General features: G+C 50.1%; 1 protein-coding gene across 2 annotated transcripts in view; it reads left to right on the top strand.

The window, feature by feature from the left end:
* best2 (bestrophin 2) overlaps positions 1–23,057 on the top strand; it is a 41,730-nt gene that overhangs the window by 5,184 nt on the left and 13,489 nt on the right. Inside the window, exons 2-8 of one of the 2 annotated variants that reach the window (XM_072491002.1) lie at positions 1,720–1,828; positions 1,991–2,219; positions 5,571–5,665; positions 9,240–9,473; positions 11,320–11,474; positions 17,572–17,649; positions 22,211–22,363. In XM_072491002.1, coding sequence (XP_072347103.1) covers positions 2,068–2,219; positions 5,571–5,665; positions 9,240–9,473; positions 11,320–11,474; positions 17,572–17,649; positions 22,211–22,363 — 867 coding nt within the window. In that variant the 5' untranslated portion in view covers positions 1,720–1,828; positions 1,991–2,067. Of the gene's footprint in view, positions 1–1,719; positions 1,829–1,990; positions 2,220–5,570; positions 5,666–9,239; positions 9,474–11,319; positions 11,475–17,571; positions 17,650–22,210; positions 22,364–23,057 lie in introns of those variants that run through there. The other variant, XM_072491003.1, reaches the window with a different exon arrangement.

Genomic DNA, 23,057 nt, shown 5'->3' with positions numbered 1-23,057 from the left:
TGCATTCCCAATCCTAACCAATCGTTGCCTAAGAAGGTTTTCCCTCATGTCGCCCTTCTTCTTCCCTTCTTCGCAATCGCCTCAAATCAGTTGTCCTCTGGCTCTCCGTCCTTTTTCCAACTGGGAACAGTCCCTCGCTATCTACATTGTCTCAATCCCTCAAGGTTTTGAACACCTCCACCAAATCGTCTCTCAAATCTGCTCTCCTCCAAGGAGAACGGCTCCAGTTTCTCCAATCTACCCAGTAACTGGAACCGTTCTGGAGACTTTTTCCCGCTCTCTCTCCTAAACTGTGGTGTCCACGCCTGGACGCAATACTCCAGTTGGGACTGAACTAATGTTTCAAGGGACAGCACGGTGGCACAGTGGTTAGCACTGCTGACTCACGGCACCAATGACCTGGGTTCGATCCCGACCCCGGGTCACTGTCCGTGTGGAATTTGCACATTCTCCCCGTGTCTGCATGGGTCTCACACCCACAACCCAAAATGATGTGCAGGGTAGGTGGATTAACCATGCTAAATTGTCCCTTAATTGGAAAAAATAATTGGGTGCTCTAAATTTTTTTTTTTTATAAACTAGTGTTTAATACAGGTTTATCATAACTTCCTTGCTTTTGTAATCTTTGATAATGTCCTGGAGCCCAAATACGCTATCAACCCCGCTCTCAACCTCTAATGAGTTGCCACTTTTAGTTATTTGTGCACATATACCCCTTTCTGCTCCTGCACCTGCTTTGGAACCAGATTAATTACTTTGCATTGCCTCTTCTCTAAAGCAGACATTTTCAAAGTGGGGGCCACGACTCGCGGGTGGGTTACGGGCGGGAGTTGGGTCGGGGAGCCATCCTTCGTGGCGTTCCTGATCGCGGGAATTCAGGCGCAACGGCTTTAAATATGAAGGCAGCGACCTGCTTTAAAAATGTGGGCACGCTGCGCATGCGTGCCCGCTCATCAGTGCTCCTGCCCGGAGCCCAGAGAGAAACACCGCCTCCTCCTGGCGTCAGCGTCACCCAGGAGAAGAATTATTTAAAATTCAATTCAGTCTTCCTGCATCTGTCTTGAATGTGCATTATGGCTGAGCCTGCAGAACTCTCTTCGACAGTGAATTTTAGAGATTAAAAAGATTCACAATACTTTGAGTTAAGTAATTCCTCCTCATCTATGTTTAAAATCATCGTATTTGCAGACTGTAAACCACCCATCTGAGGAAAACTTACATTCTGCATCTGCTCTGTATGGGTCTCACCCCCACAACCCAAAATGATGTACAGGGTAGGTGGATTGGCCACGCTAAATTGGCCCTTAATTGGAAAAAATTGTCTCTTAATTGGAGAGAGTAATGCCTGTTTCAATGAGGAATTCTCATTCTTCATTATTCTAGACTACAGAATATGCACCTCTCGCATTAAAAGTAAGAGAAAATGGTGGGTTGCGAATATCGTCCGGAGATGGGTCGCGAAGGATGGCCGGTTGGTAAAAGTGGGTCCCTGGAAACCACTGCTCTAAAGTGTATGGCCTTTTATTGTCACAGACCCAATCACCGTTCTCTCTTCCGACACCATTGGAGTATCTCAGAACCAAATCTCGATACCCCCTGGAGGAGGGAAGAATGTTGGCACGATGGGGTGGGAGGGGAGCAAGGTAGAAGACGAATCAATTGGTTGTCACACTTTTTAAAAATACAACTTTTCCCCCCCTTCCCTACGTTTTTTTTCAGTCAGTCTGAAGCTGCCCATGTGGATGCCGCAGGTTTGAATCCCATTTGGATCCCCGAAGTGCCTCAGCCCTCAGCCCTCGTTGCCTCAGCCAAATATCTCCAAGCACTGGTATGATTGATCTCTCCATTTGGTAGCCTCTTAGTCCTTTCTCATGTTCTGTATGTCTCTGTTGCTGAGGATGACCCCCACCGTTCTCAGCACAGAAAACCAGCGTCGGTGTTTATCTTTCAGCCCCGCAGAATTGAATCTCTGAACTTCTCTTTCCTCCAGCTTCTCCAGAACCCTTTCTCCATCTCTCTTTCTCTCTCTCTCTCTCACGTTGAACTGGGTCTTTGGCAACTCGAGGAATGACCATCACCTACACAGCCAGAGTCGCTAACGTCCGCTTCTGCAGTTTCTCCAAACTGCTGGTTCTATGGAAAGGGAGCATCTACAAACTCCTCTACAAAGAATTCCTCGTCTTCTCCTTCATGTACGCAATCCTCAGCGTTGCTTACAGGTTAGTAAACGCGGGGCTGGGGGGGGAACTTGCCGTGTATTTAACGGTGTCCACTGTCGCCCCATCATGATTCTGACCTCGTGGTTGTTCTGAGCATCAAGTTTGTATCTTGACCTTGAGGCGAAATTGCCCCTTAATTGGAAAAAAAGAATTGCGAACTGTAAAATTTTTTTTTAAAAAGGTGGGTTAAGTGAGCACCCCTCCCTTCCTCCCTCCTCCTCCCACCCAACTAGAACAAGAACAAAGAACAAAGAAATGTACAGCACAGGAACAGGCCCTTCGGCCCTCCAAGCCCGTGCCGACCATGCTGCCCGACTAAACTACAATCTTCTACACTTCCTGGGTCCGTATCCCTCTATTCCCATCCTATTCATGTATTTGTCAAGATGCCCCTTAAATGTCACTATCGTCCCTGCTTCCACCACCTCCTCCGGTAGCGAGTTCCAGGCACCCATTACCCTCTGCTTAAAAAACTTGCCTCGTACATCTACTCTAAACCTTGCCCCTCTCACCTTAAACCTATGCCCCCTAGTAATTGACCCCTCTACCCTGGGGAAAAGCCTCTGACTATCCACTCTGTCTATGCCCCTCATAATTTTGTATACCTCTATCAGGTCTCCCCTCAACCTCCGTCGTTCCAGTGAGAACAAACCGAGTTTATTCAACCGCTCCTCATAGCTAATGCCCTCCATACCAGGCAACATTCTGGTAAATCTCTTCTGCACCCTCTCTAAAGCCTCCACATCCTTCTGGTAGTGTGGCGACCAGGACTATGGGGTACTTAAAACAAAAAAATAGAGTACCCAATTCCGGGTGCTCCGGTTTCCTCCCACAGTCCAAAGATGTGCAGGTTAGGTGGATTGGCCACGCTAAATTGCCCTTAGTGCCCAAAATTACCCTTAATGTTGGGTGGGGTTACTGGGTTATGGGGATAGGGTGGAGATGTGGGCTTGTGTGGGGTGCTCTTTCCAAGAGCCGGTGCAGACTAGATGGGCCGAATGGCCTCCTTCTGCACTGTAAATTCTATGAAAGCTATGAAATCATTTTTTCCAACTAAGGGGCAATTTAGCATGGCCAATCCACCTAACCTGCACATCTTTGGGCTGAGACCCACGTGGACACGGGAGAATGTGGAAACTCCACACAGACAGTGACCCAGAGCCGGGATCGAACCCAGGTCCTCAGTGCCGTGAGGCAGCAGTGCTAACCACTGCGCCACCGTGCTGCCCAACTATGGGGTACTTAAATTCACCTGACGACCCAGTGCTCAGGAAGGGGGAAACCCTGAGGCAGATTTTTGTCACTCTGATGCTATCTGGTGACAGAGGTTTGTGTCTGATTGGTTGTCATTTCCCGCTGACATTCAAATAGCCAGTTCATGCTCACCATCTCAACTGTTAAATGAAGACTGACCATTAGCCCTGCTGCCTCACGGCGCTGAGGTCCCAGGTTCGATCCCGGTCCCGGGTCACTGTCCGTGTGGAGTTTGCACGTTCTCCCCGTGTTTGCGTGGGTTTCGCCCACACAACCCAAAGTGTATTCCGTAGGGTTGGCTCCGTGTTTGGGCACTGGCAGCCTGGATAATGGGTCACAGAGGGCCGGACATTCTTGAACTTTGTGCTCCCAAAGATGCCTCTTCTTCCTGAATTTTGCCCAACTGTTCCCAGATATAAGACAAGGGGCGTCATTCTCCGACCCCCCGCCGGGTTGGAGAATCGCCGGGGGCTGCCGTGAATCCCGGCCCTGCCGGTTGCCGAAGTCTCTGGTACCGGATATTCGGCAGGAGCGGGAATCGGGCCGCGCCGGTTGGCGGGCCCCCCCGCTGGATTCTCCGGCCCGGATGGGCCGAAGTCCCGCCGATAAATTGCCTGTCCCGCCGGCGTGGATTAAACCACCTTTTGAACGGCGGGACAAGGCGGCGCAGGCAGGCTCCGGGGTCCTGGGGGGGGCGCGGGGTGATCTGGCCCCCGGGGGTGCCCCCACGGTGGCCTGGCCCGCAATCGGGGCCCACCGATCCGCGGGCGGGCCTGTGCCGTGGGGGCATTCTTTCCCTTCCGCCTCCGCCACGGTCTCCATCATGGTGGAGGCGGAAGAGACTCCCTCCACTGCGCATGTGCGGGAAACTGTCAGCGGCCGCTGACGCTCCCGCGCATGCGCCGCCCGGGGATGTCATTTCTGCGCCAGCTGGCGGGGCAACAAAGGCCGTTTCCGCCAGCTGGCGGGGCGGAAATTCCTCCGGCGTCGGCCTAGCCCCTCAATGTTGGGGCTCGGCCCCCAAAGATGCCATTCCGCACCTTTGGGGCGGCGCGATGCCCGTCTGATTGGCGCCGTTTTGGGCGCCAGTCGGCGGACATTGCGCCGTTTGGGGAGAATTTCGCCCATGATCTGTGTCTCTTCTAAAAAAATTATTTGCCGGAATGTGAGCATCACTGGTCAGTGCAGCATTTATTGCTCATCCCTAACTGCCTTTGAGGAGGTGGCTGCTGGCATCTACCTTCCCCAGAGGGGAAAATTCTCAGAGGGAAATTGGTAATTATAATAATAATAATAATAATCTTTATTGTCACAAGTAGGCTTACATTGCAATGAAGTTACTGTGGTAAGCCCCTAGTCGCCACATTCCAGCGCCTGTTCGGGTACACGGAGGGAGAATTCAGAATGTCCAAATTACCTAACAAGCACGTCTTTCGGGACTAGTGGGAGGAAAGCAGAGCACCCGGAGGAAACCTACGCAGAAACCCATGCAGACTCTGCACAGACAGTGACCCAGCCGGGAATCGAACCTGGGACCCTGGCGCTGAGAAGCCACGGTGCTACCCACTGTGCTACCGTGCCGCCTGTCATTGTGCATCGATTGTGTTTAATTATTTACAAATGGAGGGAATTTATTGGGGTTTTGCCTGAGTAGATATAACGAGGCACTCATTGGAATTGCAGTGTGGTCGGGTTAGGAGGCACGTGCTTGTAATTTCTACTCCAGTAAATAAATGAGCAAGAATCAGTATCATCCCTCACCAATTGGCAAGTTCAGGAGAAACTTCTACGCAAAGCGTTGTTGGAGCATGGATTGGGTTCCTGAAGGGAATAGTGCAGGGAAAGATGACTGTAAAATGGCGCTAAACATTTGAAGCAGAGGGAGATGCAGAGTGATACTGGGAAAGCCGGGCAATGGGATGAGTTTTGGATTGCTCCAGAATGACAGGCTGAAGTTGCTCCACCTATATATCCACACAGTGCAGGAGGAGGCCATTCGGCCCATTGAGTCCGCACCTGATGGCTGGTAATGGAGAAAACAGTCTGCGGATAGTCCGTTCGATTTAAACATTTTGTGATTTTAAATTTCTGTCAAAGGTTCGTACTGATGGAAGAGCAGAAGAGATACTTTGAGAAACTGGCCCTGTATTGTAACCACTATGCTAACCTGATACCCATGGCGTTTGTGCTAGGTAGGTTTACATGATTTTTAATCCTTGTATATTTGTTTACTTTATTCCCCCCTCTTTCTAAGATTTCAGGGCTTGTTTTATTTTCGGTAGGTAGAGGTTTGATTCCAATTTCCACTTTTCCCATCCCCCGTCTGAGGCCAGAGACTCGCTGTTTGGGGCTTATTGTGAACAGGCCTCTGCGATCTTCCACTCTACACTTGGTAAACCCAATACGCCAGGCTGCGGCGACTTAATTCCCTAGAACATAGCACCCCTACAGTGCAGAAGGAAGCCATTTGGCCTATCGGGGTCTGCACCAACCCTCTGAAAGGGTATCCTATCTCGGCCCACTTTCACATGTCTGCTGTTTTGTTACCTGGGAAGGTGAGCCAACAGTGCTGTGAGTGGTAACCATGCTAACTAGGGTGGCAACACTCACTATTCTCGTCAGAAAGATTTATGATTGGTTGAGGCAGCCACATGTCTTCTACCCCTCCCAGTGATTGGGGTACAGCATGCAGCCCTCCACCCCCTGCTGAATCCATCCAGTGAGCAGCTGAGAGTAGAAAGCAACTTGGTTCGATTCCAGACCTGAGCCAAGAAAGCTGCTCTCGCCCAGGGCAATTCTACCGTTTTCAGTGAGAGAGGGCAAAATGGCACCCCCGCCCAGGGGTGAGAAAGAGGAAGGTGGGATCCCTCTGCGATACCCCCAACCTGTCAACGCATTCCTTCAATATTTCCCTCCTTCACAATGATTCACGTGTCACTAAGGGAAGGTGGAGGCCATTGAGAGGAACGGCCCCACGTGATTAATGGAGTTTCAACGAGTTGTGCCATCCACATTGTCAGCTGTGGCTTTGTACAAAAGACCAGCTCAATACGACATGGTGGCAGGGAAGGGAAGCATCTTTGCTCCAAATCAACTCTGACTCCATTGCCACGATCTCTTTCCACAGCCGGCCAAAATAAATGTGCGATGGTGTTAAGGAGAAAATAAAAGCCATTCGGCAATTAAAATGTAGAACGAGTAAACCATGGTCCAGCGCAATCCCCTATTCTATTAAGCTGATCATTAGTATGTCAAAGACTGAGAATTTAATGAACTCAACATGACAACATACGATCTGTGGACTTAATACCAGCAGCATTTCCTTTCTTTAAACTAAAGAAACTTGCAATTTGAAACATATTCTAATTGTTTGCATACTGAAATTTGCATGATTGTGCAACCCCTCTATTATTTTATACTGTGTCTGCGTGGGTTTCCTCCGGGTGCTCCGGTTTCCTCCCACAAAGATGTGCAGGTTAGCTGGATTGGCCGTGCTAAATTGCCCCTTAGTGTCCACAGATGTGCAGGTTAGATGGGGTTACGGGGACAGGGCAGGGTGGTGCGCCTAGGTGGGGTGCTCATTCGGAGGATGGGCCGAATGGCCTCCTTCTGCAGTGGAGGAGGCTCACCATCGGCCGTAGGTGGGATCTTCTGGCCCCCACTGATGTCTGCGGCGTGGCTCATCTCTGTGGAACCCGCCATCCTTCTGCCGGGAAGTGTTGGAAAACCCTGCCCTTTATTTTAATTTTAACGATTGTCCACAACTGCGACTTGTTTTACTTTTGTCGTCACCACAACTCCATGTTGACTTTTCACGAAACAATTAACCAACCAACCAAACACAAGATGCCAACTGCGCGAGATGGACAATGTCTATTTTCTGAGAGCTGGTGCCTTGGCCAAGCATTGCTGTGACATGCACGGTGGCTCTGATGCGGCATTAATCACCCCTCCTCTCTCTCTTCCCCCTTCCCTTTCCAATCGCGGTGCTCCAAATATTTGGAGGTGCCCAGAGCCGGGCAATTGGCTGGTTTAGCACGCTGGGCTAAACAGCTGGCTTGTAATGCAGAACAAGGCAGCAGCGCGGGTTCAATTCCCGTACCAGCCTCCCCGAACAGGCGGCGGAATGTGGCGACTAGGGGCTTTTCACAGTAACTTCATTGAAGCCGACTTGTGACAATAAGCGATTATTATTATTATTTATTGAGGTATTATCTTGCCCAAAAAAAAACCCTCCTGTGGTCCAGGACTGCTGAATCGTTCCTGGGGTGTCCTGCCCAACGTTAGTCCCACCAGCATCACATCAACAAAAGCAGATACAACATTCATCTGATTCCTGTTTGTGAGACCTGGCGTACAGGATGGCTGATATGTTAGCCGATATAACAAGTGCTGTACTTTAAAGTAATTTTAAGTCACTATGCGAATGCAATTTTTTCGCCCCGCTAAAAATACTCTCCAAATCACATTACTTAAACACCTAACAGCTGACGAGAGAGAGACAATCTCCTGATCTCTGTCAGCTTGAGCTGGAATTGAATCAAGGCACCAGTAGACCAAGGCCGCAGGACTATCCAGTCCTTGATGTCTGGGGTAGGTCACTTTAGCACAATCCACTATCCCAGACAGGGAAACAGCGGCATCGTGGGCAGATCATCGGACTAGTAACCCAAAGGCCCAGGCTTTGAGGACACGGGTTCAAATCCCACCCCGTCAGCTGGAGGGATTTACATTCAGTTAACTAAATCTGGAATGGAAAGTAATGGTGACTACAAAACTGTTATTGATGGTTGCAAAGATTCACTCATGCCCCTTTATGGGGGCAAATCTGTACCCGGTTTGGCCTACCTGTGACTCCAGACCCACAGCAATGTGACTGATTCTTAACAGAATCAACAGATCCACCGCAATGGCCACTTAACTCGAGGGCAATGTGTGATCATAGAATTTACAGTGCAGAAGGAGGCCATTCGGCCCATCGAGTCTGCATTGGCCCTTGTAAAGAGCACCGTACTTAACGGGTGATGGGTAACAAATGCTGGTCTTGCAAGTGGCTCCCATATGAATCACACACGCCCTTCGTGACATTCCATGAAATAATAAATGGAAGAATACAAGCTCGTCACTTGGATGGGGGATCACCTGATTAACTCATGTCCCGAAGCCAATGGAAATTGCTGGTTTTTTTTGAGCAATAATTCATTAGTACATAATCATCCTTCGTAGAATCCCTACAGTGCAGGGGCAGGCCACCCGACCATCGAGTGTGCACCCACTGCCCGAAAGAGCGTTATACCCTGTTCACTACCACTGTCCACCCCCCCCCCCCCCAAACCTAACTCGCACATCCCTGCACACCAAGGGGCAATTCAGCACGGCCAATCCACCTAATCCACCCCGACGCTCATCTTTGGACTTGCGGGAGGAAACCGGAGCACCCGGAGGAAACCCAGGCAAACGCGGGGAGAAGGTGCAAACTCCACACAGTCAGTTTCCTGAGGCTGGAATCGGATCCGGGTCCCTGGCGCTGTGAGGCAGCAGTGCTGACCTCTGAACCACTCTCCTGCCAATCCAGCTTTGTAATTTGCCCCCGCATTGTAGCAGGTTAGAATCATCAGAACTTACAGCACGGAAGGAGGCCATTTGGCTCCTTGTCCCGGTGCTGTCCCTTTGAAAGTGAAGTTGTGCTTCATCCCAAACCCGGTTATTCTCCGTCGTCGCAATTGGACTGTTCCATAAATTTCTTGACTGCTTTCCTCTTCCCAGGGTTTTACGTCACCCTCGTGGTGAACCGTTGGTGGAGCCAATACACGAGCATCCCGCTTCCCGACCGGCTCATGTGCGTCATCTCCGGGAACGTGCATGGCACCGATGAACGGGGGCGCATGCTCCGCCGCACAATGATGAGGTACGCCAGCCTCTCCGCCCTCCTCATCCTCCGCTCCGTCAGCACGGCGGTCATCAAACGCTTCCCGACAATGGACCACGTGGTAGAGGCAGGTGAGGCAACTATTGGAGCGTCTCGGACCTCTCTCTGGAGTTTGGGGGTTGGACTGGCAAGGCCTAGGTGCCACGCTCATTCCTTAGGAAGCGAGGGAGGGGTGAAAGAGAGAAAGATCGGCTAACGACGGGCCTGTCAGTTTAAAGGAAATTGGCCTGAAGTAAAGAGAAAGGTCGGGATTCTGTGACCGTTGGGATACTCGGCGGGTTTCCCGGCGGTGTGGGGTGGCTTCAATGGGAAATACCACCGAGAGTAGAGAATCCCGCCTCCAGCGAAGGGCTCGCCGCCGAGAAACACGGTGGACCGGAGAATCCCGCCCAAAACCTTACCCAGCGAATTGTGTTCCGGAAGGCGCTGCCTGGATTAATGCTGGTGGACGCAGATCCAATAATGCAAGTCAAAAGGAATTGGATCAATTCTTGGTCATGGGGAAAGGGGGCGGGGTAGGTGGAATGATCAGCTCGCTCGTTCAAAGAGCTGTCACAGCCGCAATGGGTCGAATGGCCTCCTCTTGTGCTGTGTCATTCTATTCCATGGTATCGGAGTCACTGGAATCTATCATCCTGACTTGGAAAAACTGCATTTATGTATAGCCTTGGACTGTTCCGTCACATGACACAGATCACTTTGAGGTGTGACACTTGACGTACCCAGTTGCCATCTACATTTAGTTGTTCCCAAAGCCCCCTAACACCTACTTAGCATTGAGAATGTGCAATCCCTGCAGAATCAGGACATAATTGCACCCAGGCTTCCAAACATCTCCCTTCCGTACCAGTCCCATGAGAAAACGGCAACAAATATTGATACCAACTCAAAGAGAAGGTGGTTGGCAGCTGCCTGCTTATTGAGGTAACCATGGCAGCCATCTTGCAGGCCACAGGACGCCATTTAGTAGTCTAGGCATGGTCATTGATGCCTTTGTTAATCTTTAGACTCGACCATTCCAATACACTCCTGTCTGGTCCCCCACATTCTACCCTCCGTGTCTTAACGGCCACCAGATCACCAAGCAACATCTTGATATTTAAAAAATTTTTTTTAAGAGTACCCAATTAATTTTTTTTCCAATTAAGGGGCAATTTAGCGTGGCCAATCCACCTACCTTGTACATCTTTTTGAGTTGTGGGGGTGAGACCCACACAGGCACGGGGAGAATGTGCAAACTCCACACGGACAGTGACCCAGAGCCGGGTTCGAACCTGGGACCTCGGCGCCGTCAGGCAGCAGGGCTAACCCACTGCGCCACCGTGCTGCCCCACATCTTGATTTTAAGGTTCTCACCCTTGTTTTCGAGTCCCTCCATTCCCCCCCCCCCCTCTATAATCTGCCCCCAACCCTCCAGGATCTCTGCGCTCCTTGAATTCTGTCCTCCTGCTCATCCCCGGGTTTTAATCGTTCCATCATTGGTCCTCAGTTGACTAGGCCCCGATCGCTGGAAATACCCTTCCCTACTCTTCTCCTCCTCTCACGCCTTCCTTTAACTCATTCCTCAAAACCTACCTCTTGGGCCAAGATTATGGTCAACTGTCTAATATGGGGCTCAAATTTAGTTTTAGAATGCTCCTGTGATGCACCTTGGGACTTTTAAATGACATTAAAGGCGCGAGATAAATATTGTTGTCAGGGAAACAGAATTCCCTGCTCACTTATCGAGTTGTGCCTTGAAATGTTTCAATGTCCACTTAAACCATCAGAACTGACAGACGAGGCCTTGGTTCAAGGCCGGAGGATGATGGTGGGGGTGGGGGGGGGGGGGGGGGGGGGGGGGGGGGGCGGCCAATGTATTCAAACTAATGGCACTTAGATTGTTAGCTGTGAAGGAACCACTTGTTACCTTTGCAGGGTTTATGACCAGAGATGAGCGAAAGAAGTATGAGAGTCTTCACTCTCCCTACAACAAGTACTGGATCCCGTGTGTGTGGTTTACAAACCTGGCTGCAAAGGGTCGCAAGGAGGGACGGATAAGGGATGACAACGCACTCAAGCTGCTGATGGAGGTACTGGGGCGTTGACCGTTGCTGAATCTCGGCCGAGCTGGGCCAACGCATGGTTCAAACCGTATCTTGTATCAGTTCTCGGTCTGCTGCTCTATAGTTTGGCATCTAGCTGGGTCAGCATGAGATGGACCGAATGGCCTCCTTCTGTATCATTCTGCCCGTGTAGGCTTACGATCGTAGAAAATAGGAGGAGGAGGAGGCCATTCAGCCCCTCAAGCCTGCTCCACAATTCAGTTAGATCATAGCCATTTACCACACATTCCCCATAGCCCTTGATGTCCTTAACTCTGCCTTAAACGTAATAATAAAAATCTTCATTGTCACAAGTAGGCTTACATTAACGCTGCAATGAAGTTACTGTGAAAATCCCCTAGTCGCCACACTCCGGCACCTGTTCGGGTACACGGAGGGAGAATTCAGAATGTCCAATTCACGTAACAAGCACGTCTTTAGGGACTTGTGGGAGGAAACCGGAGCACCCGGAGGAAACTCAAGCAGGCACGGAGAGAGTGGGGGTGGGGGTGGGGGGTTGGACGCCTCTCCCAGTGGCATCCTTTTCACACCATGTGACCCATCCAATGAGGTCTGCCACCTCCCCATAACCATCTCTCCACCACGGGCACTACATCCCCCCACCCCCCCCTCTCTCTCTCCACCATCTCTCCTTATCGTGAGACCATCCACACCTACCTGATCCTGGACTTCAGGACTTTAAGCCTGGACGCTGCTCGTAGTCCCGATCCTGGCCTTGCCCGGTGGTTCTCCGAGGCGGGACTGCCTCCCGAGTGAGAGGCGAAAGCCCCACCTCCAGCCCATCGGGGTGGCAGGGATGCGTTCCACACGGACTCTTCGGGCGTTGGGGCAGGAAACCCTTGACCATCGGAAAGATTCTGCCTTTGATCTCCACAAAATAAAAGTGGGGAGAACTTCCCTGGTCCTGTTTGAAAGAGTTCCCGTGGGATACTCACCCAAGCAGGCAGATGGGGCGTCCTGATCTAACATCTCACAAAAAGAAGAGACGGCAGCTCTGACAATGCTGCACTCCCCCAGTGCGACACTGAAACGCCAGCGTGGGTTTCTGTGCTTCAAGCCCTGGAATTGAACTTGTCGTTGGAGCCTTGTGGCTTCTGTCCACCTGCTCCAGGGTTTGAGTGAATTGTGTTTAATTGTAGTCAGTCACTGAGCATTAACTCTCTACCTTTACCTTTACCGTCGCTGATTGGGCATGTGGAGGATATTGCACACAACAGCCCCGTGCCACAAAACGTTGACGGAACCCCAGGCCGCCTGTATTTCCTGTGGCCTCGAGGAGTCTGTGTCCCATGTGCCTACAGATTGTAGCCCCCTTTTCGGTTATCTTAAGGACAATTGCGTCTCAAATTCACGCTCCTGATCTTTGACCACCTGGTGCGGAGGAGGGTGGGCATGGCAGGGCGGAGACCTCCTTGTTAGCCTGCATCTGGCCCTAGCCAAGGCGGTCATTAATAGGTCCAAACAGCGGTCTTTTGAGGGGGCGGCTATATTCATGACTGGATGTCCCTGAAGAGGGAGCACTCTTGTGTCCACCGGTACGCTTGAGATCTCCCGCCACCAGTGGGCACTGCAGGGGTTGGTGTGCATCAAATGCCCCGGGAACATTATTTTAACTTAATTTGATAGGTTTTCATAAACTTTGCTTTTTGTTACAATGCCCCGTTAAGGAGCTTTCAATAGTTTATTTGTTGTACGAAACTGTCTATTGCAATATTCAGAAACTGTGGTTGTTGCGTGAGGAGGTGCGTGTTTGTCATGTGTACCTGCGAAAATAAATTCTTATTAAAGTTTGCAAAGAATGGCTCTGGTTCTATCCTTTATTGCCTGGCTTTCTGGACCGTTAACAGTTAAAACATTGGGTAACTGAGTCATAGAGACTGGGGTTAATTTACGCTCAGTGGTACTAGAGCATAGTTAGACTCAGTTACACTCCAGGCAATGGGAAGAAAATTTGGTCCATGTTCCACCTCCTCTTGGCTACCCAGTGACCCTTTAGTTGGCCAGGGCTGCAGACAAGAAATTGGCGGAGTGGATTAGATTTTGTTTATTGTCACGTGTACCGAGGTACAATGAAAAGTATTTTTCTGCGAGCAGCTCAACAGATCATTAAGTACATGAGAAGAAAAGGAAATAAAAAGAAAATACATAATAGGGCAACACAATGTAACTACATAACACGGGCAGCACGGTAGCATTGTGGATAGCACAATTGCTTCACAGCTCCAGGGTCCCAGGTTCAATTCCGGCTTGGGTCACTGTCTGTGAGGAGTCTGCACATCCTCCCCGTGTGTGCGTGGGTTTCCTCCGGGTGCTCCGGTTTCCTCCCACAGTCCAAAGATGTGCAGGTTAGGAGGTGGATTGGCTATGATAAATTGCCCTCAGTGTCCAAAATTGCCCTTAGCGTTGGGTGGGGTTACTGGGTTATGGGGATAGGGTGGAGGTGTTGACCTTGGGTAGGGTGCTCTTTCCAAGAGCCGGTACAGACTCGATGGGGCGAATGGCCTCCTTCTGCACTGTAAATTATATGATAACACCGGTATCGGGTGAAGCATACAGGGGTGTAGTGTTAATGCGGTCAGTCCATAAGAGGGTTGTTTTGGGGAAGAAGCTGTTTTTGAGTCTGTTCGTGCGTGTTCTCAGACTTTTGTATCTCCTGCCCGATGGAAGAAATTGGAAGAGTGAGTAAGCCGGATGGGAGGGGTCTTTGATTATGCTGCCCGCTTTCCCCAGGCAGCGGGAGGTGTAGACGGAGTCAATAGATGGGAGGCAGGTTGGTGTGATGGACTGGGCGGTGTTCACGACTCTCTGAAGTTTCTTGCAGTCCTGGGCCGAGCAGTTGCCATACCAGGCTGTGATGCAGCCCGATAGGATGCTTTCTATGGTGCATCTGTAAAAGTTGGTAAGAGTCAATGTGGACATGCCGAATTTCCTTAGTTTCCTGAGGAAGTATAGGCGCTGTTGTGCTTTCTTGGTGGTAGCGTCGACGTGGGTGGACCAGGACAGATTTATTCAGTAGATCTTGTAGAGAGCTAGCAGGGACATGATGGGCCAAATTGCCTTGTGTGCTACTAACCATTCTGTGGCTGGAGGTCCGACCTTACGTGGGGCAAGTGGGTGGCTGGGGGAGGTTGGGGGGGAGACATGGAGATTGGGCCGATGATCTTTCCTCTGGTCAATAAGAGCATGGCTCCCTCTGTAAGGCAGTGAGAGGGGTTAGTGCTGAGTCCCAGCGACTCAGGGAGGGGGAGGGGAAAATGGTGGTTGGAGAGGGAGGGGGAAATTGTTTTTCTGTCTAATTGGAGAGTTTCGCTGAATCAGCAGTGTGGCGACATTACAAAAGTGCCAATTACTCCCCGCAAAGTGAATCTACTGCTGCTTGCTATAAAAAGTTCCAAGATCATGGAGGGTTTTCGAAGTGTGAGGTAATGCATTTGGGGAAGGCTAAGGGATACACAACAGAGGGCAGGATACTGAGAAGTGTGGAGGAGGAAGAGAGACACCTCCCAGCGCATAACCACAGACCCCCGAAGGTAGATAAGGCCGTCAAGAAGGCGTGGGAGAGGATACTTGCTTCTAATAGTTAAGGCATTAGATACAAGAGCAGGGAGGTTATGCTGGAACCGTATGAAGCACTAGCCAGACTACAGCTGGAGTACAGCATAATGTCCTGGTCACTACAACAGGAAAGATGTCATTGGACTACAGATGGTGGAGGGAGATTCACGAGGATGTTGCCTGGGCTGGAAAATTTGAATTTCCAAGGAAAGGTTGGATAGATTGGTGTTGTTTACCTTGGAACAGAGGACATTGGCAGGCATCTTAATTGAAATGTGTAATATTCTGATGGGTCTGGATAGAGCAGATAGGAAGGCCCTATTCACCTTGGGTGACGGGCTCATACCTTTCACGGGTTGTCGTCGTCGCTGGGCTGGGCCAGCATTTGTTGCCCGTCCCTAATTGCCCTTACACTGAGTCTCTCACTTGGCCATTTCCAAGGCAGCTAAGAGTCGACCACATCGCTGTGCAGTCTGGAGTCACGTGTAGGCCAGGCTGGGTAAGGACGGCAGATTTCCTTCCCGAAAGGGCCATTAGTTTACCAGATGGGTTTTTAGAACAATTGCTGATAGCTGTCATGGTTTAGAATTACTGAATATTCAATCAAATTGAACTCCACCAGCTGCCTCAGTGGGATTCGAACCTGTGTCCCGAGAGCACCGGCTTGAGCCGAAAGAGGATTTTAGCCTTTTTGTTTCATTCATTCATGGGATGTGGGCTTTAGCATTAATTGCCCATCCCTAATTGCCCTTGAAAAAGTGATGGTGAATTTTCTAAGGCCACGAAGGAGTCCACACAGGGTAGATCAAAGAAACGTTGTTTATTTACAATAACTATTATATACGGCACTTGGTTCCAACTGGTTCTGCCTTGCCGGTGCTGAACTGGCCATCTTTATATACCATACAATTATGCATTGTATAGACGTCCCCTGCCCCCTTAGCGGGTGAGCTTGTATTCCACAAGGTTCCCGGGAAAGTTAATTGTTCCCACCCCGCAAGATACTTGCGCGTTACAACCTTCTTGAACAGCTGCAGTCCATGTGGTGTAGGTACACCCCCAGTGCTGTTAGGAGGGAGCTCCAGGACTTTGACCCAACGAGAGTGAAGGATCAGTGCTATATTTCCAAGCCAGGATGGTGAGTGGCTTGGAGGGGAACGTCCAGGTGATGGGGTTCCCTTGCATCTGCTTCCCTAGATGTTAGCAGTCCAGGGTTTGGAAGGTGCTAACGAGCCTTGGTGAGTTCCTGAAGTGCATCTTGCCGATGGTACACACGGTTGCCACTGTGCGCCGGCGGTGGGGGAAAAGAATATTTGTCGATCAGGTACCAATCAAGGGAGCTGCTTTGTCCTGGATGGTGTTGAGCTTCTTGAGTGTTGTTGGAGCTGTACTCATCGAGGCAAGTGGAGATTCCATCACACTCCTGACTTGAGCCTTGTAGATGATGGACAGGCTTTGGGGAGTCAGGAGGTGAGTTACTCTCCGCAGGATTCCTAGCCTCTGACCTGCTCTTATAACTCCAGTATTTGTATGACTGGGTCCAGTTCAGTTTCTGGTCAGTTTCTGATAGTGGGGGATTCAGCGATGGCATTTCCATTGAATGTGACATTCCAGCGACATTACCACTAACAGCACCACCATAGCCAGCAGTCATAGATTCAGGGTGAGAGTTGGAGGTTTAAAGGGGAATTTATTTTGCACCCAGGAGTTGGTCGCGATCTGGAACCCAACTCACTGTTGCACCATATCCCTTAATGTCTTTGTTTCACAAAAGCCTATCAGTTTGAAAATTAACGATTGATCTAGAATCAATTGTTTGTGGAAGAGCGTTCCAAACTTCTACCTCTCTTTGTGTTGAAGCGTTTCCTAATTTCACTCCCAAGATGATATATATCTCGGGAACTTTGTCATGAAGAGGGTCAGGCCTGGTTAACACCACAGGAGATCCACGGGCCTGCAAAGATCAACATGAAACGTGATAATAGTGACGCCAAACAGCTTTTGTAAATAATTGCCTATGTGATCCTAACTACACACTGTCGCCTTCACAACAGTTCTGTTCCTTGGGGGTGCAGTGTGTGGATGCTGGCGTATTTGCGGCTGCTTATATGCACAGTGGTTAGCACTGTTGCTCCACGGCGCCAGGGTCCCGGGTTCGATTCCCGGCTTGGGTCACTGCCTGTGCGGAGTCTGCACATTCTCCCCGTGTCTGTGTGTGGGTTTCCTCCGGGTGCCTTCCACAAGTCCCGAAAGACGTGCTTGTTAGGCGAATTGGACATTCTGAATTCTCCCTCCGTGTACCCGAACAGGCGCCGGAGTGTGGCGACTAGGGGCTTTTCACAGTAACTTCATTGCAGTGTCAATGTGAGCCCACTTGTGACACTAACAAAGATTATTATTATCTGTCCTATATTTGTTGCTTTTCTTTCCCGACTCCAAGAAAGATTATTGGCGGTCTCGAATTAAATTGCACCTTTTTGTTCCCTGTTTGTTTTCTTTTCTTATTCAGGAACTGAATACTTTTCGAGCCAAGTGCAGTCTTCTTTTCCACTACGACTGGATCAGTATCCCACTGGTGTACACACAGGTAAAGGTTTATCTTTCGATTGTGTTAGGCGCTTTGACCATTGCAGACTTGGTCACAATGGGTGGCTTGGCAACGGGTAGCTGATCCTCCCGAACTAGGCGGGTCGCAGATTTTGGACTGCCTTTACCATCCACTCGCTTTGTTAACCTGAACCGGCAGAGATGCTGGCTGGCGTCTGTGCCTGGTTCCTGCATGAAAGGTGGGTCTCGATCCCCATCTAGTGGCTCATATTGGAAATGCATGTATGTGTGTGTGAAGATGAGCGATCAGAGCCCGTGTTCGACGGCTGTTGGGATTCTCTTTTCCCATTGGAACCTCCCCCTACCGTCCATGGGTTTCCCGGCGATGTGAGGTGGCTTCAATGGTAACGGGACACTGCCATGAAACACAAGGCTGGGGTGTGCGGTGGGGGGCTGGAGAATCCTTGCCCCAGGAATGCTTTACGTTTGGGTATGATCCCATAGGATCAGAAATGGGCATCCTGGGTCAGTGAGTGGGCAACCTGGGCCAGTGAGTGGGCAGTCTGGGCCAGTGAGTGGGCAGTCTGGGCCAGTGAGTGGGCCGCATGAGTGACCCTCCTTCATCTCAGTGGGTCTCGAGGTTACAATCGGGGCTCGTTCACTAACCGTGGCCCCGTGAATAAGATTAAATACATTTAATACACAGAATATTTCATAACAAGTTGTAGAAAAAGCTTCATCATTCGTTGAGCTGTCATCAACTTCAAATGGTAAAAACAAAATAAATATTTACACTTTGGACACGGCTCTCCCAGTCGATGTTGTGAGCAATCGGCTCGCTCCTCACTTCTCTCACCCTCGCTTGACGTGGGAATAACTTCAGTCAGACCGGTAGGAAAAAAACTACACAGGAGGAAGTCAGCGGAATGTGGCGGCCCTGCGCCTGGGCAACGGTCAACAAAACGTCTCGCGGGCCGCACTCGGAACCCAGATGGGCTGCAGGTTACCCACTACTGATTTGGGTGAATAACCTATGGACATTCCTGCGACGCTAACATAAATTTAGAGTATCCAAATCTTTTTTTTTCCAATTAAGGGACAATTTAGCGTGGTCAATCCACCTACCCTGCACATCTTTGGATTGTGGGGGGCGAAACCCACGCAGACACGAGGAGAATGTGCAAACTCCACATGGACAGTGACCCAGAGCCAGGATCGAACCTGGGACCTCGGCGCCGTGATACAGCAGGGCTAACCCACTGCGCCACCGTGCTGCCCCTGGAATGAGTCTTTATAACCCACCTCCGAACTTTGGGGATTTAACCGGCCCATAGCCCACCTGAAACTATCTCGCCTTTTTGAGTGTAGGAGAAACCTTATTATTGTCAACAGTGGTTTACTGGTTTTCATTAGTAATTATGCGTGTGGGAGATAAATTACCGCAAAGAAATTCATCCACTATTGCAGCACCTCTCGACTCACAGTTCCCTGACTCACAGTCGCACTTTACCCCTGGCAACCCTGCCTCAGTATGTGTCTGAAAACTAACCTGCTCCTGTGGCTCAGATCAGCAAGATCCCAGAATCCGTTCCAAGGGAGAATCACATGGATTGGACTCGAAACGTTAACTCTCCCCAGGTGCCGCCAGACCTGCTGAGCTCTTCCCGGAATTTCTGCTTTCATTTCAGGGGCGGGATTCTCCCCTACCCGGAGGGGCAGGGGGTTCCGGCGTAATGGAGTGGCGGGAACCACTCCGGCGTCGGGCCGTCCCAACCGCACCTTTAGGGGCCAAGCCCTCACCTTGAGGGGCTAGGCCCGCGCCGGAGTGGTTTCCGCTCCTCCGGCTGGCGTGATTCCCGCCGACCGGCGTGATTCCCGCCGACTGGCGCGGTGCGATTCCCGCCCCCGCCAAATCCCTGGTGGCTGAGAATTCGGGACAGGGCGGGGGCGGTATTCACGCCAGCCCCCGGCGATTCTCCAACCCAGTGGGGGGTTGGAGAATCGCGCCCCGGATCTCCGGCATCTGCAGTATTTTACTTTAATTACCTCGGAGCCCGTTCCTCTTCTCTGAAGTCAACTCGCCTCACCTTTGTAAAAGCAAATGACTGCGGATGCTGGAATCCGAAACGAAAACAGAAAATGCTGGACAATCTCAGCAGGTCTGACAGTATCTGTGGAGAGAGAAGGGAACTAACGTTTTGAGTGGTTGTAAATTGGGAGAGGGGAGTGTGCAGCAGGACCTGGGTGTCCTTGTGCACCATTCGCTGAAGGTAAGCATGCAGGTGCAGCAGGCGGTAAAGAAGGCTAATGGTATGTTGGCCTTCATTGCAAGAGGTTTCGAGTATAGAAGCAGGGATGTGTTGCTGCAATTGTACAGGGCCTTGGTGAGGCCACACCTGGAGTATTGGGTGCAGTTTTGGTCTCCTCCTCTGAGGAAGGATGTTCTTGCTCTCGAGGCACTGCAGCGAAGGTTTACCAGACTGATTCCAGGGACGGCGGGACTGTCATATGAGGAGAGATTGACTAGGTTGGGATTGTTCTCGCTGGAGTTGAGAAAAATGAGGGGGGATCTCGTAGAGACTTATAAAATTCTAATAGGACATGACAGGATAGATGCAGGGAAGATGTTACCAATGATGGGTGTGTCCAGAACCAGGGGTTACAGCCTGAGGATTCAGGGTAAACCATTTCGGACAGAGATAAGGAGACATTTCTTCACACAAAGAGTGGTGAGCCTGTGGAATTCATTACCACAGGAAGTAGTTGATGCTAAAACATTGAATATATTCAAGAGGCGGCTGGATATAGCACTTGGGGAGAATGGGATCAAAGGCTATGGGGAGAAAGCAGGATTAGGCTATGGAGTTGGATGATCAGCCATGATCGTGATGAATGGTGGAGCAGGCTCGAAGGGCCAAAAGGCCTCCTCCTGCTCCTATCTTCTATGTATCTATGAGTCTGGATGACTCTTTTTCAAAAATGGAGAGAGCTTGAAATGGTCAGATTTACACTGGTGGGAGCGTGGTGTAGTGGGGTTGGAGAGGGGGCCAGCAATAGGTGGAGATTGACAAAAGATGTTATGGACAGAAGACAAAGCGAATGCAAATAGGGGTGATTAAGGCGAAGAAGGGAGCTGATAGTGGCACATAAAGAGATTAGAATGTGTGGGTGGTAGAACAAAGGTGAGCAGTGTGTCAAAGGGCAACCTAGAATAGATGGCCCAAGTGGGATGGGGCTCTCCAAATCTCCACCTGTGACAATGCCTGCCAGTAGTGGGACTGGGAAATCCCACCCATAGCTATCGTGGAGTGTCTTGGAGAGGTTTAGACAGGGAATTCCAGAGCTCAGGTAGCTAGGGTTTGCTATACTCCTGATCATTAACGGGTGGTCCTCTGTTTGAACTGCATGTATGTGTGTTGGGGTGGGGGGAGGTGAAAATAAGGCTCAACTTTCGTGCTTTGGGTAAATCAAGACTTGGCAATAAGATTTGTTCATGAAAATGGGTATTGGAGTGTGGGACAATATTGTGCTGGTACCTTGTGGAATTGCAGTGTCAACATTCACAGGAGCAAAGGAGTCAACATTACAAAGTGACCTGTTAGCATACAATGCTCTGTGAGCATTTGGCATAGTGGTAATGTCAGTGGACTAGTAATCTCAGTCTCTGATGACATGAGTACAAATCGCACCATGGTAGCTGGTGCAATTTCAATTTCATTAATAAACTCTGGAATATATATAAAAAAATACGGCCTCAACCATGACAACTATCATTAATTGTTGTAAAAACCTTAAGGGTGGCACAGCCCAATGGCACAGTGTTAGCACTGCTGCCTCACAGCACCAGGACCTGGGTTCAATTCCGACCTTGGGTGACTGTCGGTCTGGAGTTTGCATGTTCTCCGTGTCTACGTGGGTTTCCTTCGGATGCTCCGGTTTCCTCCCACAGTCAATAAACGTGTGGGTTAGGTACATTGGCCATGCTAAATTGTCCCTTAGTGTCCAAAGATGTGCAGTCCCAAGGTGGAGTTGTAGGGAGAGGGTGGGGCAGTGGGCCTAGGTAGGGTGCTCTTTCAGAAGGTCGGTGCAGACTCGATGGGCTGAATGGCCTCCTTCTGCACCGTAGTGATTCTCTGGAATCTATGAAATCTGCTGCCCTTCTCCGGTCTGGCCAATATATGATGGTTGATTATCAACTACCCTCTGAAATGGCGAAGCAAGCCATTCAGTATGAGGGCAACCAACACCTTGCCAGTGAGGCCTACATCCCACAAAAGAAAAGAAAAGTTGGGATAGGACTTTTCCCGAATGTTGATTTTCTCCCTCCCAGATTCTTAATACTGCTCTGAGATGTTGAGCAATGGCCATGAGCTTCCCTTTAAGGAGGGAGAATGGTCTTACAATCAGCTGGGGAGAGGATAATACCTCTACCAAGTCAGTTTTGGAGCAGCATTGATGAATGTTGTACATCTGGTCATCTCCTCCTCAAATGTTCACATATGGTCTGCAGCTGAAGGATAGGAAGATGATGTTGAAAACTCTGGGAGTCTTTCCTCGCAAACATGTTAATGATACGTCTTCCCCACCTACTCTCTCTGCAGGTTGTCACCATCGCAGTGTACAGTTTCTTCATGACCTGCCTAATTGGACGCCAGTTTCTTGACCCTGCCCAAGGTTATGCAGGACATGACATTGACTTGTATGTTCCCGTGTTCACTCTGTTGCAGTTCTTCTTCTACGCTGGCTGGCTGAAGGTAAGGCCGCAACTGTGCTCCAGTGCACCTTTATTTAGCAGGAATCTAACCCTTCTAAATCTGTCTCCATGCACCCACGCTGGTTTACTGGCACGGCTACTTGGGAGATTGTTAGCTTGCTTTGATAAAGTGCTATTCTTGGCGTTAGGCAGTTGTGAGTTCCAGCATCACGCAGCTCGTGGGTCCAAGTGGCCGACCCCTGCTCTTAGTTTGTATGTTTGGACGTATCTTGTTATTTAACTCTGAAGTCTGCTTCCTATAACCTCTTGCCCATTTGGATTTGGCTATACTCTGGATTGCAGAAGAACGAGAGATGATCTGATTGAAACCTACAAGATTCTGAAGGCCTTGACTGGAGAGACTCTGACATTGCTTCTGCTGGTCGGGGAATCTAGAAGCAGGATTGCTTCTGCTGGCCTGGGAATCTAGAAGCAGGATTGTTTCTGGTCCGGGAATCTAGAAGCGGGATTGTTTCTGCTGGCCTGGGAATCTAGAAGCAGGATTGTTTCTGCTGGCTTGGGAATCTAGAAGCGGGATTGTTTCTGCTGGCCGGGTAATCTAGAAGCGGGATTCTTTCTGCTGGTCGGGGAATCTAGAAGCAGGATTGTTTCTGGTTCGGGAAATCTAGAAGCGGGATTGTTTCTGCTGGTCGGGGAATCTAGAAGCAGGATTGTTTCTGGTTCGGGAATCTAGA

The sequence above is a fragment of the Scyliorhinus torazame genome, chromosome 27 (genome assembly GCF_047496885.1).
Source record: "Scyliorhinus torazame isolate Kashiwa2021f chromosome 27, sScyTor2.1, whole genome shotgun sequence".
NCBI lineage: Eukaryota > Metazoa > Chordata > Chondrichthyes > Carcharhiniformes > Scyliorhinidae > Scyliorhinus > Scyliorhinus torazame.
Note: the sequence above shows the minus strand (reverse complement) of the source record. Positions and strands in the feature narration are given on the sequence as shown.